Below are 20869 nucleotides of genomic sequence, written 5' to 3'. Positions count from 1 at the left end.
ATTTAGTCTATTATTAGGTTATTAATATTTTTTATTTTATTATTTATAAAATCTATTAAGAACATTAATAAAGAAATTATTCTTTTTTATTTAGTTTATATAAATCTTTATTCAATTAATTACTCACACTAAAAGACTATAAATAGTAAAATTATAAAAATGATTTATTTTATAAAAAAATATTTTAATAAATTTAATATATTTTATTTCTTTTATCATTAAAATAGGGTGAACGCTTGTGCATGTGTTTCCTTCCACAAGTATCTATGATAAAATTCTCCAAATTACATAACTCTTTTTTTTTTTCAAAAGTAACTTCTAATAATTATATTATATTTTATATATATATATATATATATATATATATATATATATATATATATATATATATATATATAAAGATTCAAATTTGTAATTTTTCTGCAAGAGGTTGATTTAGTTTTTATTTTGAATATCTCATATATCAAATAAATAGAAAGGATAAATAAAAGTTTATTTAAATAATTTTTAATTTTATAATTTAATTAAAATATTTAATAATAATTCAATTATTTTTATTAATTAGTTTTAAATGTTCATATAAATATAGTTTTGGTAATGATTATTAACCTTAACTGAATATTGTTTTGTTCTGCAAGATATTTATATATATATATATATATATATATATATATATATATATATATATATATATATATATATATATAAAGATTCAAATTTGTAATTTTTCTGCAACAGGTTGATTTAGTTTTTATTTTGAATATCTCATATATCAAATAAATAGAAAGGATAAATAAAAGTTTATTAAAATAATTTTTAATTTTATAATTTAATTAAAATATTTAATAATAATTCAATTATTTTTATTAATTAGTTTTAAATGTTCATATAAATATAGTTTTGGTAATGATTATTAACCTTAACCGAATATTGTTTTGTTCCGCAAGATATTGTTTTATATATATATAAAGATTCAAATTTGTAATTTTTCTGCAAGAGGTTGATTTAGTTTTTATTTTGAATATCTCATATATCAAATAAATAGAAAGGATAAATAAAAGTTTATTAAAATAATTTATAATTTTATAATTTAATTAAAATATTTAATAATAATTCAATTATTTTTATTAATTAGTTTTAAATGTTCATATAAATATAGTTTTGGTAATGATTATTAACGTTAACTGAATATTGTTTTGTTCCCAAGATATTGTTATATATATATATATATATATATATATATATATATATATATATATATATATATATATATATATAAAGATTCAAATTTGTAATTTTTATGCAACAGGTTGATTTAGTTTTTATTTTGAATATCTCATATATCAAATAAATAGAAAGGATAAATAAAAGTTTATTAAAATAATTTTTAATTTTATAATTTAATTAAAATATTTAATAATAATTCAATTATTTTTATTAATTAATTTTAAATGTTCATATAAATATAGTTTTGGTAATGATTATTAACCTTAACTGAATATTGTTTTGTTCCGCAAGTTAGAGACACGTATGAATAATATAAAATCCATTTAGTTTTAATTTTTAATATCTCAGATATCAAATAAATAAAAAATATAAGTAAAAATATATCTCAATTTTTTCTTTTAATAATTTTGTAATTATAATATTTAGTAATGATTCATTTTTTAAAATTGAGACACAAACACAAACTAACCTATTTTCACAAATTTAAATATTGAAAAAAATAATCCTGCTATATATTAATATTCTTGTTAAAAATACAGGTCCTATACCTTGTTATAAGGGGTGAATTGAGTTTTGAAAATAGTTTTAATTTTAAAAAATCTAGATAAAAGTAGTTGAATAAAGTAAGATGAAATGTAAATAATAGAAACACACTGTTCAACTCTTTAAGGAGTTTATATTAATTTTTCCTTCAATAATAATATTAATTGAAGAAAAATTCACTACTGAAAAATCTAAGTTAAAAATACAAAAGATAACACTTAATTTGTATTTATAATCACTCAAATACAAAATAGAATACACAAAAGAGGATTACACTTATTCTCTTAACCTTGCCTATACAGCTATAAGGTTACCCATGAAAAACAAAGTAGAACTTGAAACCACAACCATTTATGCAGATATTGTTAAGACAAAATCATCTATATGCCTAAAAGCTCTCATCTTTTGAAGTTTAATCAAATAACATTAAATAGAATAATAATCTAAAAACAACATAGGATGAAAATACAAGACTTAAAACTAAAATCTCTAACAAAAAAAACCTTAGAAAAATATTTAGGATTTAAGCAAACAGAAAAACAATTAAGTCAAAACATCTAGATGCAATGCTAAATGACTATTAAGTCAAAAGTGTTTAAAAGAGTTGAAGCTAAATACATAAAGCTTATTATACCTAAAGGGTATTCAGTTTAACTCTCGAAAAAAACAAAAACAATGTAAAGATAATGTCATTGACAAAACACACTAAAAGACAAAAGCTTAAAAACACCAAAGATAACACAAACAATGTTAAACACTTTCTATCTAAACAAGAAAAATCACAAGATGTGTTTATACTGTCTAAACGATACCACAAGCTAAAACATTACTTCGTCCAAACAATGAAATATTTACTTAACGTTTGGTATCTTTAGAAGAAAAACTTAGTTGTCAAACACTACCTCAATGGTAGGAAATCCAAAAACACTTTGTTATTCTAAGAAAACATTAAATGTTATTAAAGATGGGTATTTGACACCAGTGGAAAAGAGACATAATGGCTCCAAAGAAGATGAGGAAGTTTGCCTTAACCCAATTTGAAGATTTGAGGATAAATCCTTTTCAAGAGGGAGGGGATGATGACATAACCCCTAGCCATGGTCAAACATATACAATAAGAGTTGAAATCATCCATGAAGATGGTCTAAACTTTATCTTTTGGACCACCTTTGGAGCCATCATGAAGCATAGCTTGGAATAATATAGGTTTCTTAGACATTGTTCATAACTTTTGTTCATTAGACAATTTGGTCTAGAAAACATTCTTCATAAGCTTGGCTTCATTTAAATCAGATGTTACAAAATATTTCTTTCTTAGACACTATTTCTTTAAAATAACTTTTCATACAAAGCAATATTTCTTTCAATGCTTTTTGTTAAACTTCAAAAGCCGAGTTGTTTAGACAGTCTATTCTCTAGGCAATCTTGTCTTAACAATCTCTCCATTCTTTATGTTTAACAAATTTTTTTTTTTCAAAATATTGTGTCAAATTACCAAATATTTTGTAAAAGGTACGAGAACAAATATGAATCAACAATTTTCCTTTTTACTATATATTCTAGGCCTTTATATGACACGATTTATATAAGAACATAAAGTGTAAATATTTGACAATTATATCAAAGCGCAATGTATATTAAAGCGTAGAAGTATTAGAGCGAAACATAATTATGGGATATTTATCAGAGCAAAAGAATATATCATTATATTTTCTTTTTCATGTATCAAAGTATATCGTTTAACATTATCAAAGTAACATGTTATCAACAAATGTGATTTGTACAATCAGATGATTATCACTTTATTCAAGATTTTAACATAAAATAGGAATTCCATAAGTCATAAATCATTTGTGTACAACATATGTATCACAACAAAAATATAACTCTTTTATGTAAAACATGTTTATCAAAATATGAACAACAAAGACAATTATGTGTATCAAAGCGTGAATAATAGCTTACTCACTTTATTGTGAAAGGCATGAGTGTGTCACGTGACATAGTCACACTTGAGGCATTACTTTCTTTAGAGCCAAACACAAAAGCCAAATTTAAATTTCTTTTCTCTTTTTTATAGTCCTAGCATTGGTCATGAAACCTATAAATAAATGATATCACCTCTTTTAAACATCACTTTTGAATTAGTTAATAAATGTTATAGAAATTGCATTATTACTTTTTCTCGAGTCACTCTAGACTAATGTCCTCTCTATATTACTCTAGGCTTCCTTCCTTAAGAGGTGGTCTCACCTCTCTTTAAGACATCAACACCACCGAACCAAACCTTCATCTTCTCCTTTCAACCACATGGTTCCACCACTCCAATCACATTCCACATCGATTAAAGATGCAAGCTCAATCATATGGTCATCAAACAATCATAATTTAAGTATTTTTTTCGCTTGCTAAACGCTACCATTATACTGCACAAGTCATAATGTTCTTACGCCGTTATGGATAATTTCCAATAGGTCATTTGCTTCCATGGATAACAATCACATCATTCATTTAACAAAAAATGTAAAAGACAATGACTCAATTGAAACTATAATTTTTTAAGTACTCAATAAACATAAAAGTTTAATAAAAAATCAAATCAAAATTCTACCTTTATCATAAACTTAAAATTAATTAAATCTTTATTTTATAATTTTTAAACTCACTCTTCTCTTACATCCTTTTTATTCTTTTATTAGTAAAAATAACATAGATCTTACATATACTTCACTTGTAACAACTTAAATTAGTAGATAATATACTACTAATAAAATCATTTTATAAATCTTAACACACATTCTATTTATAATACATATGAAAGTTTTCACATCCAGTCTATAACTTGGTATAACCAAGTTAGTCTTAACACTTAATACATAAGCATATTTCCAATTTTTACAACATAATACATGTTTACAATATGATATAAAAATTATTTTCACTGTCCCATTACCCCCTTTCTCAAGATTTTCTGTAGAAACCTCAACTTGGTTCTTTGCTCATGTATAAAAATTATATGATTATTATAGGTAGAAATCATATCCATAAACATGCAAGGGTAAGATAGTGAATAAAGTCCATAATTCCAACAATAAAAGATTCAACGATTTTAATTAATATCCAACATATTATACCATCTTCATAGCTTACACAATCAATAAAACAATTAACTTTACTTAATAACATTCATCATCCACTCTTAGATTAACACATCAATAGCTGAACAAGGATTCACATAATTTACTTTACTACAATATTTATAACAAAAGTTCTTCATTTAAGTTTTGACAAATTTTTTCTTAAGATTACGAGACAAATATCTCCAACCACCGAAGACCTATAACTAACAATCCCAACGGTTAAAGTAAACAACTATGTAGAAAAATTTCAACCCAATCCAACGCTTAAATAAATGGGAATCTAGGTTTTTCAATATGATGTTCAATTTCTTTAAACACAAACCTCAAGAGAATATTCCAATGGTCGGGTTGAAGAAGCATGACTTGCAAACTATGTGTAAAAGTTTCAAGTCAATCCAATGGTTAATAAAGTAGAACACAAGGTTTTACCGAGACAATTGAAAACAAATAGAAATAAAATGACATTCAAATTTCTCTCAAAATTGCAAAAGTTATTTCCATAACAACAAACCTCTAATTATTAATGGTAACGGACAGATTGAGAAAATATGTTTGTGAACTATGTGTAAAATTTTTAATTCTATTCAAAAATTAAAATAAAAAATATAAGATTTTACCAAAATTATATAGATTTCAATATTTAAGATTTCATCTCAATAACTCATCCGAATACTAAACATATTTTACTATCACATTTTGTTCTCAAAATAATTCATAACTTTAGACAATGAAAATATTTATGCAATATAAATTAATACGATGATGATATATAATAAAAATAAGATTTACACTATGATAATTCACACCATATAAATACTAATTATTAGAAAAAGACATAAAAAAATATATATATATATATCAAATATATCAAAACATACCAAATAAACCTAAATACGTATCCATCAATATTTTTAACTTCTCTTAACTCAAAACAGTTTGTTCACAATTCTCTTTGTTAAAAAAATTGTCAGCCCTAAAATAGTGACACTCTTCTTCAAACTGATATGTCCAATATGCTCCATAGGTTTATAATGTCTCTATGGTGGGATTAGTTTCTAAAAATAGATAAAGATGGGAGGTGATTGCAAGTGTAAAGAGAAAAAAAAAAAAGAAAAAGAATAGTATAAGTACGAGAAAGAAAAAGAAAAGTAGAGTTATAAATTTTTTGTTTTCTTTTGAATTTTCATTATTAACTTCCTCTTTTGATATTATTAGTAGGTGGTAACAATGTTTTACTGTATTCCTTTAGAAAACTTGGTATAAGGAACAAATAAAAGAAATTAGTAAGTGGTCATGGAGATTACAATACTTCATGTTTAATTATTATTATTATTATTTTTAAACATTAATTCTTATGTGCGACCCATCAAAACATTACTACAAGTGGAGAACAATGCACAGAACATCATATTTTTTTTTTTAATTCTTATTGTTTTAAATATTGATATATTACAAGGTGTTAATCATGTCATACTTGTATTATTGTTTTCAAAATATATTTAAAAATCAAGATATATTTAAAAATCAAGATAGAAATAAGGGGATTACATCACTGCTCTTATAATAATCTTTTATTAGTATATATGTGTTTTTTTACTATGATAATACAAAATTAATTTATCATAATTATTACAAAAAAATAAAATAAATAATTTTTATTACTTTATATATATAGTTTTTGTTGTAGGTAGTTAATTAAATTTTAACAAATAATTATAGAATTTAAAAAATAAAATAGTAAAATATATTTTATACTAGTAGAAGTAAATTTGGTAAAATAATATGTATACTAAAAATAGTTATAAAACACTTAAAAAATCAATCCTCTTTATTAATAAATATAGATAACAAAAATATAATAAACTATTAATTTTTATAATAAAACTATCTATCAATAACATTTATATTAAAATTATAAAAAATATATATAAAAAATAAATATAATTTTTTATTAATTTTTGTAATGTTATAATTATGTTATAGTAACATTTATAAATTTTTATCAAAATAAATTATAAAGTTATGATATATTAGTTATAAATAATTTATATTTTGTTTTACATACCATGATTATAACTATTTAACAAAAGCACTTCCAAATTTTTAAGGTAGGCTTTTTAAATAATAAAAAGTGTTTGTTAAAAAATAAAAAAATGCACAAAACAGTAAAAGAAAGTAAAAAACATGTCCATCAAACAATAGTTAAATTATTCTATTTATATTATTAAATCTTATGAACAACACTTTTTATTTTGCTAGGTAGTTTTTTTTAATGTAATAAAAACTAAAAGTTTAATTAATAAATATAAAAGTAAAAAGAAGATAATTTTTTATTCCAAACAATAATTCCAAATTTAAATTTTCATTATTAATTATTATAGATGATAAATTCTGATTACTAATGGTTGATACTTTAAATGGTAAATTTCTATTATAGGTAAATGGTAATAACTGCAAGTATTTTCATATAAATTTTCTAGGAAAAGGTATTATGTGGGTAAAATTTTCCAAACTTTGTATTCAGAAGGAACCCCGTGGACACCAATTAGCAACATTATTCTCTCTCCTCCGCGGGGTTAGTAGGGTCCACTCCTGACTGAGGGAGAACCAAAACTCACGTTTGACATTCATCTCTTTCAAATCCCATTCTGAACCAAATTTCAATTCCACCAAAACCCTAATTTCTTCTCTCTCGGGGCTCTGAGATCTTTTCGTTTTGGGATTTTCTCCACCATCGGCAATGGTCTATTTTCCTTATCTTCTCCGATTTCTGTTTTTTCGCGTCTCAATTTGTTTTTAGCTATATAGTTACACAAATTCTCTATCCATGGTTTATGATTATTTTTGGTTATATATTCATGTAGAAATTGTTTCTTGCCTTTTAGATATTAGATTTGAACTTGTTTATGATGTGTATTGTGATATGGGTCATGATAATATAGGCTAATTTGTTGTTCTTATTTGAACTACAGCACAAATTGGGGAGAGGTCATCGCGACAAACTCCAGCAGTTCATAACAATAACTGGAGCCAGGTGATCTTAGAACTGCCAATCAGTTTTTTATTTTTTTTATTTCATTCAAAGGTTTTAAATTGCAATTGGGATGTGATTTTAGAATTAGTGTGTAATTGAACTATGCTTCTTTTAATATCACGTGTCCTTAGGGAGTAGGTGATGGTTTTTCAATCCAAGGAACCTAAAACATGTCTAGATAAAAAACAGAGACATACTTATATGTTTCTGTTTTTGATCTGAAAATGTTTGAAGTTCTTTGGCTTGATTACTTTCTCTGATGTTGACAGGGAAGCTGTGATCATTCTGGGCATAGTTTTATATCAATTATACTTGATATTTGTTTCTTGCTTCAGCTGAACTTTTTTTTTTTTTTGTGGGCATTGTTTTTTGAATTTATATGATGCAAGTCAATTGCATCCCTAACTTCTAACATATTTGAGAACTATTTTCTTTTTCATTTTCAGTGAGAAAACAGCATTGCAGGCTCTGAAGGCTAGTGATTGGCATATTGAAGGAGCATTTGATTTCTTTTATAGCCAACCCCAGCTTAAAACATTTACTGATTCTAGACACTTAGAGGAGCTATACAATAGATATAAAGGTTAGTAATGGACCTGGAAATAAATTTGAGACATTGATAGCTTTTAAATAGTCTGGTAGAGCACAACAACCTTTGGTTTGGAAACATGAAAGCTGACTAAAAATGGTGTATTTTGTATAAAATTCTTATCAAACATGAAGAATTTTTCTCTTACTTGAGGTTTCACCTAGTGAGTAACAAGTAAATTAGGCTACATAGTTTGTTGTTATTTTGAGAAGCATGAATGTTTCCTCCCTATTTAAAGTTAATTACTTGTTTTTAATTAAACTTGGAAGCATTCAAAGATTATATCATGGAAATTAGAGTCAATTGCCCAATGTTGCTGTTCCCTTACCTGAGCATAAAGTATGTTGGATATGAGATCCAATAAATTTTGCACGTGAGCTTACATTAAAGAATTTGGTCAACACAGTTTATATTTTGGCCAAAATGCATATGGTTACCAATTATTAGAGCATTGTATATTATGCCTGTCTTCTAATCCTTTACTGCACTAATTTCTGTACAGATCCATATGTTGATATGATTTTGGTAGATGGCATCACTCTCCTGTGCAATGATATCCAGGTTATCTGCCTCTGAATGCACATTAATTTTTATCAATGTCTTGATTTATCAATTTCCAGCGTTCATGAGTTTTGATTCATTCACAAGGTTAAGATAGTTTTTGTTTGAAGTCTAATTGATATTTGAGTCTAATTTTCCTTTGCAGGTGGATCCTCAAGATATAGTAATGGTATGGATATGATTCAAACATTATTTCATTTCTGCATCATGCTTATTGTTTGGGTTTCTTTCCTGTAATCGAATGTAAACTGTAAAAGACTGCTATTTAAATAGTGAGTGATTATCGAAATTACAAACACTCATTTAATGAGGATGATTATTGTGAAAATATTGGAAGTAATTATGGTTATTCAAGGTTGCCTTTATTTTCTTGCTAGTTATATGTGTGTGGCTAATAAGTTATGATAGATGGAATGCAGAGATGGAGTATAGATTCTCTACTGGTTTTTGGACGCCGTCCCTCTGCTGCCCCATCAAGATTTTGTTTAGTATATAAAAAAATGTTTTTAATATATTTTAAAATATCAAATTCAATGTACATCAGTGTATTTTGAAGGCACAACAGAGGAACAACACCAAAAACACAGGAGAATCCAAATTCTGCAGAGATGTCTACGTTTTGTTTCACCATCAGTTATTTTCCATCATGTAAAAGCTCTAAATTTAAGAGCTGACAAATATTAGCTAGAACAAGTTAAGACTGTTTCAAGGAAAGAAAGCAAAGAATAATAATGCTGGCTGATCTGTGTAACTGGGTGATGATTGGTTCCTGTACGATGGAAACTAAATATACAATACATGTAAATGAAAATTTTATAATTAAATGAATACTTATTGAAAATAGAATTAAATGTGTTAAAGCAAACTTGGTTGCACAATGAGTGTATGTAGATGGTTTGAGAATGCGTTAGGTAACTAGGAATGTTGAAAATTTTCAGTTAGTTCTTTCATGGCACATGAAGGCTGGCACCATGTGTGAGTTTTCGAAGAAGGAGTTTATTGAAGGATTACAATCTTTGGGGTATGTATGTTTTATGATTTTGTAATGATTTTTTTTTTTCTGAAGAGACCTGTCTCAGTTGAAGACCTTAAAAATTTGTTGCAGGATTGATTCTCTGGAGAAGTTCCAAGAAAAGATACCATATATGCGCTCAGAGCTGAAAGATGAACGTATGGGCAATAGTATTCTTATCACCGTTCAAAACTGGTTTTAGTCATAATTTATAATTCATTTGTCACTAGGAATTATCTCCAGCAATTTTTAAAAAGTCCCTGAAATATTATCACTGTTTTTCACTTTCCAGAGAAATTTTGTCAGATCTATAACTTACCCTTCAAAACTGGTTTTAGTCATATAATTTATAATTCATTTGTCACTAGAAATTATCTCCAGCAATTTTTAAAAGGTCTCTGAAATATTATCACTGTTTTTCACTGTCCAGAGAAATTCCGTGAGATCTATAACTTTGCTTTTGGATGGGCAAAAGAGAAGGTATGGATTGACGTGTTCTTGGCCCCTCTTCTACTCTGTAATCTAGCTTAATTGCTTTTGGGCGAAATACAATATCATACTTAAGATAACCACTGTAATGAAACAGGGAAGATCTTGGGAAACTGAGTCAAATTTTAACAAATTTGATTCATTGATTAACAAATTTGAGTTGTTCAAAATTGGTTTTTTGTGTTCCTTTATATTAAAATTCGTGGTCTAGATTTTTAAAAATGCTGTATGTTGAATGGCATTCAAAGTTTTGGAACACGGCTTGAGGCTTTCTTATGTAGTCAACCACACTAATTTAGTGATCCCTTTTCTTCTTTCTTGCTTCTGAGGTTTTAGATATTCTTTCTTGCTTCTGAGGTTTTAGATGCTGTCTAATATTTATTTCTATGATTTCCCCTCAGATTTTCTGCGTCTCTGGTACATGATTTTTTTTTTGTTAAAATAAAAATTTGGTCCCTCCAAACTATATTGTTTTTTTCATGTGAGCCATACATAAATAGCCAGTAGCACATCTATCTTTTCTGTCACAATTTTAACAAAGGACTGGTTTTTAAACATGTATTCTCATGTAAGAACTGAATTGTAGAATTTTTTATTATTGGGACCAAAACAAAAAAAATCGTGTATCAAATGCAAGGTCTAATTTTGAATTTAAATTTTCAACGTTGCTCATTTTATGGTGACTGGAATTAGTTATATTCATTAGCAGAAATTTTTTTACTAGTGATGAAAACCTATCCAATTCTTGTGGATATGTTGGGGTTGCTTGGTGTTCTTCACTAATATTGAAGTATTTATTATTATTATTATTGTTTATGATTAATAGCTGCATTTCATTCTTTTGGTGGACCCACTTAATGTGTCAAGTATTAGGAACTTTGAATGCTTAGTTACCTGGAAATATACATGTTCTAAAATGTATTTCATGTTGAATAGACTATATTAATGACTTAATAGTTCGAGGACCATGGGGTTTTTATTTCATCCACTACCAATAATAGAAATGATGTTAACATTCTCTACTTGATTGTACAAGATCTTGGAAGTGAGGGTGCAAACTGGGTTAGTATTCTAATTGGTCTCTGTTATCAATGAATGAAAAATTAATAGTAACTTGCACAAAATAGGAAAAGAAATGTTGTCAAATGAGAGGCAAGCTCCCCCTAATTAGCTTGGTAGTCTGGATTACCAATAACAGAAAAACAAAACTTCACACAACAGTGAGTGACGTAGTGGGAAGGAGGCGAGACCAATATGTACGGCGGTGCGCGTGACGGTAGGCCAACGACGAGCTCGAAACAGACATGACAACAACCACGAACGGAGCACAGATGGAGCGTGAATAGAGTGCGATCTAGCGCACGCGACGACGACCTGAAGGAGGCGAGGCGATGACGACCTAAAGGAGGCGAGGCGATGGCGACCTGAAGGAGGCGAGGCGATGGCGATGACCATGGAGAGACAGAGGGGAGAGATAGTGACAATCAAGTTATGAAACCCTAAACCCCAAACGACCTCGTTTTTCTTAATTTTTTTCCCTTTCAAGCTTGTAGAATCGCTCCAAACTCGCGATTCCACACGATCGTACCAATTTCACAGTCGATTCTACCGAGTTTACATAGAGAACGAGTTTACTTCCGAGTTAAGTCGAAAGCCATGTCTGGGAACGTAAACTCGAGTTAACTCAAGAGTTTGATAACCATGGTCCAAGTTGATTCGCTCTCAACTAACAATGTGGATCCTATTTCATCTATAGTACACTCTGCTATTCTCATTGAATTTCACAAATGGTATAAGGATCGTTAGAAACCTAGTTCTACTACTTTTGTTGCATACAGAGGTACATCTTTTGTTGGCCTAAATCAAACTACTATCCTTGGATCTTGGGTTCTTGATTCAGGTGTCATCGATCATATTATGGGTAATAAATCTTTTTTCTTCTCTATGTTCTATGGGTTATTTGCCTTCGGTTACCATGGCAGATGGATTTAAGGTCTTATCCCGTGGTGTTGGTACTGATAATCTTTTTCCTTCTTTGTCCATTGATAATGTTCTTTTATGTCCTCCATTTAACTTATCCATCAGTTGTCTACCCCGTTCCATTGATTGTGTTATTTCTTTTACCAAAGATCTTGTTTGTTTGCAAATCTGAGTTTGTTAACTCAAGTGATGAGTTAGCAAATATTTTTACTAAGTTTTTACAGGGACCTATGATTGATTATATTTGTAACAAGCTTGATACATATAATTTATATGCACCAGCTTGAGGGGAGTGTTAGATATTGTTAAGATATCATTAGTTACAATATTATGTCTACATGGGCTTAGCCTATATTTTCTTCATTATAAATATATCCCCATATGTGTATTTTCTTTCTACACAAGTGGAATTAAACCTACACCTAGTTTTCACTACTTTAACAACCTTCATGCATCTCAACACAGATCAACCACGGATTTTGGGAGGTAACCAATGCCAGGTACTACATTGCACATTTGGGTGTAGTCCTTAAAAATCTGGTCATGGGATTTCAATGACATAGATCATGGATTCAAGGTACTGAGGTATGTTGTCATCCCCGTGTGCATGTGGAATCACAAGAATTCTCAGTGAAAGCATCAATAATAGGTCTCAGCTATAAATGAACAAAAATAGTAACTACAAGCACAAATTGAGAAGAGAATTGCTGAAAGGCAAGTTTAGAGCATGATACTCTTGACCCCCACATGAATATCTCCTCTCTTATAACAAACTCATGTATACATATTCTATTTCCTGTAACTAGGTCAATTCCCTCACAACTATTGTTAGACAACAGAATACAAATAGAACTTTAAAGAGTGTATTATAGGAAGGGGGTAAAAATAGGAATTAAACCTTTTTTAATCCCTTGACATGTCAGTTAGGTTTTCTGTAATAGTTAGTTAGTTAGTGTTTTGTAATCTGTCTCCCTTAAATTAGGCCTTTGTTAGAAAGGAGGGAAGATTTTGAATAGTATCAAACTGGACAATTCCCAGTGTGAAAGGAGTAGACTCCTCTGTGTACAAGTTTTTCTTTTGCAATCCAACAAACTCGGACGATTAAAGCCCTTTTTTCCTTCTATGATTACAGAAAGCCTAACAACTAGTGTTCTGTGCATTTCCTTTTTTCATTATGGGCTGGATCTCATCATGTTCTGACTCTTGAAAGGAAGGGACATTAAAGTAGGATGCAAATGATCTATTTGCCTCCAATGATCTTTGCTATACCTTGGCAAATGTGAGACCCATGACTGACACTTGAGCATCCGGGGTTGGGTGTAAAGTCAATGTTCAATTTAGTACTGTTTTGATTCTTTCCTTTTGAATGTGTAATACTGGGAAACAGTAATATTCGAGTTACCTTTATGCAGGGTCAAAAGTCTCTTGCATTGGATACAGCTATTGGTATGTGGCAATTATTATTTGCTGAGAAGCAGTGGCCACTGGTTGATCATTGGTGCCAGTTCTTGCAGGTAATATAATTAATTTTTATGGATGCACCATTTTAACTTTTTTGAGTATGTTCGAAGCTTTTTTTTTTTTTATGGTAGATCAAATATCTGCTAATAATTGTTCATTTACTTCAATTGAAAATTTTGATACTACTTAGGCTCGGCATAACAAAGCAATATCTAGGGACACATGGTCTCAGCTTTTGGAGTTTGCTAAGGTAAACTAATAGACTATTATACCTATACCGTGCTCATGATGTGAATGTCAACTTCCTATCTTGATATGGATTTATTGTCGCCTGAATATATCAATGAAGGCTCTCTACTTGTGTACTGTTAATCATGCTTGCCTGAGCTAGACTAATTATCTAGAATGATAGCAAGGAAAAGGAAATCTGGTGTGTCTTTTACACTTTTTTCTCATTGTCTGTTTGATCATTTTCCGGTGACATCATTGTATTCGAGCTACTTTACCTTGAATCATTAAGTTATTTCTTCAAGTGTGACTGCTGGGGTTTATTCTAGGGTTATTGCTTTTTTTAAATTGTTTTGGGAATAAAGTGGACATGTGGGGCAAACAGGAAGTAAACTGTAAACTAATAGAATGTTATACCTATAAGGTGCTCTCATGATGTGAATGTCAACTTCTTATCTTGATATGGATTTATTGTCGCATGAATATATCAATGAATGCTCTCTACTTGTGTACTGTTGATCATGCTTGCCTGAGCTAGACTAATTATCTAGAATGATGGCAAGGAAAAGGAAATCTGGTGTGTCTTTTGCACTTCTTTCTCATGGTCTGTTTGATCATTTTCCGGTGACATCATAGTATTCGAGCTACTTTACCTTGAATCATTAAGGTATTTCTTCTAGTGTGACTGCGGGGGTTTATTCTAGGGTTATTGCCTGTTTTAATTTGTTTTGGGAATAAAGTGGAAATGTGGGGCAAACAGGAAGTAAACTGGAATATGAAATATTCCGATGAATATTATTAGGGTTAAACTCTTTTACTGGCAAATCAAAAAGTTCTCACGATACTTTTTCAAACGAAACCCTGATCTTATTGCATTTTACATCAATTGTTGCTGTAGTAATATCCACATGAAGAAGTCTACGATGTTGAAATTTTATTTTTCTGGTGTTGATCCTTGGTTTTGCTGCAATTTTTTGAAAAACAGAAAGATAATGAATGTCAAATGTCAGTTTTTTCTTAGTGTCTGATAAGTTATACATGGGGAATCTGTTTTCTTCAGTAAAGATGTTGAATGTGAAACGTGAGTTTTTCTACTCCAATATGCAGAAATATGTTTCCAATAGTATTACAAATGCTTCTTCTTTCTACTCCCAGCCCTGAAAGAGTAGGCAGAATATAAATGACCACTATTGAGTTTAGTTTTTACTGCTGAGAAATTAGTATTATTATAAGCCATTTAAGTGTTAAAACTTTATCTTCATTTTTCCTGGTCGCCCACCACTTGATTTAGAGGAACTCCTTTTTGCTTGTACTGTTTTTGGAAGTTACAACGCTGGTGCTTTTATCATAGTAAGTTGTTCAGTTTTATACCCACTAATATTTGTCATGTTCTTTGCAGACTGTTGGTTCAAATTTATCTGATTATGATGCTGAAGGTGCCTGGCCATATCTAATTGATGAATTTGTGGAATTTCTGAACGAGAATGGAGTCATCCAAAACGGTCTCATCAATGATTCTAGTCTAAAACGATGATGCATTCAGATTTCAGTAAATGGCTGTTTAAGAGAATTTGATTGGTCTCTTGTGATGAGTTGTGCCATTCTGTGATTAAACTCCTCTTCATTTATTAAGTGGGATTCGGTCTATAATTCAAAAGAGGACTTGGCTGCTAGAGCGAACTCATTCTTGCTAACAAGTAGTAGCGTCGTTTGAGATTTTGTTGATATGGCATATGAATTTCCTTGGGAGTATCGTGGAATTAGTAATGGGAGCCTACTGATTCCTCGGTGTTATAGTTTCTGGTCTCTCTATTTAATAATTAATTCTTGTACGATGTCTTGTTATATAAGAGACTTGTGTGATTGTGATTGGCTATCCTTGTTTCTGATCTACTTTCATCTTGTAAAATATGGCACCAAGATATTAAAACATTCATGAAATACAGAATGGGGAAATGGAACTGTTGTGTGGCTTGTTTTCCTTCGAAGTATTCAGCAACAGTTTCTTGCATAATTTCTTTTATACTCTCTTGCGGTGTGTTTATCTTTATCTGGTTATTTAAAACTGTTCTGGGTGATTAAGATAATAAGCGATTATAGAGTTTGATGACAAGAGTGTTGATATATGATTAAGATAATAAGCGATTGTGTTTAGTAAAATTAAAGTAACAAATATACAGTTATTTTTATATTGGTTTATTGTATTGAATTATGTTTAGTTTTTCTTTAAGACTTCTTATAGGATTTTACTATAATTTTTAATAAAATTACAACGGAGTATTTTTATTACTTTTGGTATTACTTAGTCAATTTTAGTAATATTTTTATTTTAATTAGAGGTGAGTTTTACCTATTCTTGGTTGTATAGTATTTTTTACCACTTTTAGTATCCTTAGACAGTCTCGATATCTTCTTGATACACTGTTTAGTTGAGTTTCACTCACTCCTGCTTTTCACTAGACAAACTAATCTAACTACCGTTTAACTTTACTAAGTTAAGTGTTTGTATTCTCTTCAGAATGTGTAGTCAAATAGATCACTTACAAGTCTTTAGACAATTACTCTCATAGAAGAGATATGTTTAAAATACAATTTGATCTTATAGACTCTTTGAGTTTTCTTTCTTTTTACAAAAGTAAGTTATGAAGCTCGAGAGCATTTTCGTTTTCTTTTGAGTTTGTTTTTCTTGTCATATTTTTTTTGTATGCATGTACTTGTTCTTTTGCTCTTTTCTTTAGAAATATTTAATTTATAGGCTTCAAGAAAATGTTTGTTAGATTATACTTGCTTTGATCTTTCGATTTGCTTTATCTTACTGTAGGTAGCAGCTATAGGTTGTAAACTTGTCAGAACAAATATGCTTTTTCAGTAGTTTATCAAAAGTTGATAGTTCAAACCTTTTTGGCACGACTTTTGATAGAGAGAACATTTCGTGATTTTTTTCTTTGTTTCTAATGTCTACTTCTGACTTGTATATGATAGAGCACATGGATGCTTGACATGGGTAATCCACATAGAGTAGAGTAGATATGCATGTAGGCAGATATGTCTATTTTCTTATCACTTTTGCTATTTTGAAATGTTGTGCATTTAATGCTTTTTAATGCGTGTTCAAAACAACTATAAACTTTTAATATTTTTTACTGCTCGAGCAAGATTTTGTCGTTTAAGCATGCCACTAGAGATACCAAGCGGTTCATGAAAGTTTCATCGTTGGATGAAAACATCGTTCAACACAAGGTATCATTTAACCTTTGCAATACTTTTCCTAACAACACCTTGTCTAGTGATTATTCGTTTGGTTCAAGAACACATTTAGTGAGATGTTTTTCAACTCATGTTTCTGGAACAATATTTATAGCATTTTTACATACATTATGTGAGAGCTTGTCTAGCATTATTTAGGAAAGTATAGCATAAGTGTGTTTAGTAAGACTCTCATATATCTCATTGACATATTTTGTGAGGAAATTGTTTGATTGTGCGTCTACTCATGTATTAATGTGTTTATAAAAGCTTTTCTTTAACACATTTAGATTCCATAAAGCTTTTTCTAAAAACGCTTATCTTTCAATTATATATTATTTTCCAAAGATAACACTTTATCATATGCTCAGTTTGTTTATTGTAGTTTGTTAAACTTCAAAACATATGAGGACGTTTAGACAGTTCAGTCTTATAGACGATCTTGTCTTAACAATCTCTCCCTCTTTAATGTTTAAAAAATACACATATAAACTATATAGTTTCAGTCAATGCAGAAGTGCATTCGTATTTCAAAATCATTTTAAAAGCTTTTAGCATGATTTTCAGACATCGTTTGAACACTTTTCTAGTTTATATTCATTATCAAAGTTTTATATGCATGAGGGTTAGTTTTCAAACAATCAAAGCATATGTAATTGTAAGAAAAATAAGGTCTTATATCTTAAGCCAAGAGGAGGGTTGAATTGGATTAGCCCTTTTAAATGATCTTTTCGAAATCTTTGTAATTTCTTTTGCTTTCTTGAAATCAATAAATAAAAAATAATGAATCAATAAAAGAGAAAGAGTAGAGAAAGATTAACACAGACAATCTATACTGGTTCGGCTGTCACAAGCTTACATCCAGTCCTCCTTCAACAACTTGAGTTGAAGGGAATTCACTATAATTGATTGAGTGTACAAAAACAATAGAGACATCCCTCTCAATGTTCTCCTCTCACCACTCAAAATCAATATAGCAACCCAAGAAATGAACAACCTCAATCTCTTACAATACAAGAACACTCACAGTCCTCTAGTGCAGATTGAATAAGAACAACTTTAGCACAAAATCTTGATAGAATCTTGATGGGTAATCAACCAATGGAGCTTTGATTCTCCAAGAAAATTTCTTGAAAGCCCCTGTAATCACAACTCAATATGAAAATATTAGTATTTGAAAATGGTAACGTATTCTTGTTTTGAAACAGGTCTCAAGACACACATATATAGGATTTTTCAAATCCTGACGCATTATAATCGATTAGAACTTTTATGTAATCTGTTAAGCTTTTGCTTTTGTTTTAACAGATTATCGTGAGCATATAATCGATTATCTAAACACTTAAGCCAATTATTGATTCATTTGACCGTTATAACAAATCAGGCTATAAATGCAAATGATTATACTCTGTTTTCTGATTTAATCGATTAGGAAACTTATGTAATCTATTATTCCAACACTTAAACATATTGTCTATCCAATTTTCATTCTAAACAAATCTCACTTTGAAACAAATTATGTCCTATACTCTATTTTAATCGGTTATATACCCTGTATAATCGATTACTACATAACAATTTGCCCCTGTTAAGCTTACTAAGTGATTTGGTTAAATCTAACATATTATATACCATATTTAATCAATTATTTCAACCAGAAAAGAGATTATCAATCTATTTTAAGTATAATTGATTCATCAATAATTAATTCACATATCAAGCACAAACATGATCAATATAAAACAATTGTTATGTCATTTGTTGTGCAAGAAACCATAAAACCATTCTACTGTTCATCATAAAAAACAAAGATATAAAGAGGTAAGTTTAGCTCCCCTATCAACAATAATAATCAATCAACGCATATGTAATAATTAATCAGAGCATATATAACAAGTAATCATAGCATATATAAGTAATAATGGTAAACACATGTAAAAACATATATTCAAACACTTTAAACTTATCAGAATACATTGACATAAATGTATACAATATTATGCATGAGGACTTCTACGAACCTAAAGACTCTATCTGATTTTATGTTATCCTATTCTAGCCTATCATCTAGTGTACTCCCCCTAAGTACATGCTCCTAGGGATGTTGACATCTATCTCTTCTCCCCCTTATTTGATAAACATCAAAGATATCAAAGGAGAAAGAGAACATCATCACCCGGTCGGAGTTAAAGACGGGGAAGAAGAAGGGTATCATCATCTCAGCTGCTAGATCATATTAGAACTTAGCGATGATAAGGTTAGAGGAGGAGAAGGTTGAGGAAAAGAGAAGGATTAAAAGAGAAAAGGTGGAAATGGAAATGGAAGGGTTGAGTGATGGATGAGAAAGACATGGAAGGATTTGTGTGAAAAAAGTGGGTGAGATTGAAGGAAAAAGGAAGGAAATAGTGGTGTGGTAAGGCAAGGTCCAATTGTGAAAGGTGTAGGTTTGGTAGGAGAACTACTCGCATAAGGCAAGTAAGTTTTGAATATTGGATAAGATGGAGCATTTGTTGGCATATGCATCTTGATCCAGAAGTAGGATAAAATGGTTGTGTTTATCTAGAGGTTTAGGATGTGGTTTCATTTGTTTGGATGATTAAGAACTTGAAGAGTCAGTGAGTATTGGAGAGATTACAAGAGAGAAGAGGATTGAGAGATCTCGAAAGAGTGAAAATGTAAGAGATTAGGGGGATCGACTCAACTTAAATACGGAAGAGTATTGGTCATAGCTGGTGATCATTTATCATATCTATTAATGCTCATTGTATGACTTAGATTCGAGAAAAGATTTTATTTTTCTTGAGAATCGAAATATTCTGGGAAAGAAGCACTGATGTAGCATATAGGTTTTGAAAAGGTGGTAAAGTCAAAAGATTTATCTTCTCGATAAGGAAGTAGGATTGATAGCTTGGTTGACATGCAAGAGGTGATAAGACAAGTTATTGGAAGGACTCCGATTTAAAATTGTGCTAATATGTTACTTAAGGTCTTTTTTGAAAATTTTCACTAAACATCTAATTTTGTAAATCTATAATTAATTTTCACATTTGATTCTACTAAAAAATTAATTATAAACTTAAAAGTATTTACTATGTCTTTTCCTAACCTTTAGGTATCTTTTAATATAATATATATTTACTAACATAAATCAAACACAGAAAAACACTAATCCATTGATAAACACCCGTTTAAAACTAATATATATTTAAAATAGATTGAAAAAACACAAACATAATTAAATGTGACAACTGACCTAAATAACTTATTTGTGATCCATCAAGTCGGGTTATGGAATTTTTCATTCACTTGAATCAAATTGGATTTGTTCATTTTTATGAAATCGTAATGATTTAGTTTAA

General features: G+C 29.3%; 1 protein-coding gene across 1 annotated transcript; it reads left to right on the top strand.

Annotated features, from left to right (window-relative positions):
- The first annotated feature begins 7454 nt into the window (after positions 1-7454).
- LOC124827276 (defective in cullin neddylation protein) lies at positions 7455-16245 on the top strand. The gene is made up of 11 exons (XM_047300300.2): positions 7455-7653; positions 7883-7944; positions 8391-8527; positions 9036-9094; positions 9240-9263; positions 10033-10115; positions 10200-10264; positions 10537-10586; positions 13988-14089; positions 14227-14286; positions 15664-16245. Exons 1-11 carry the CDS (start codon positions 7651-7653, stop codon positions 15796-15798), a joined length of 780 nt encoding a protein of 259 aa, XP_047156256.1. The 5' UTR covers positions 7455-7650; the 3' UTR covers positions 15799-16245.
- Positions 16246-20869: the final 4624 nt, after the last annotated feature.

The sequence above is a fragment of the Vigna umbellata genome, chromosome 3, assembly GCF_029865625.1.
Source record: "Vigna umbellata cultivar VRB3 chromosome 3, Vumbellata_1.0, whole genome shotgun sequence".
NCBI lineage: Eukaryota > Viridiplantae > Streptophyta > Magnoliopsida > Fabales > Fabaceae > Vigna > Vigna umbellata.
The sequence above is the reverse complement of the archived record's forward strand: the minus strand, read 5'-3'. Positions and strand labels throughout refer to the sequence as shown.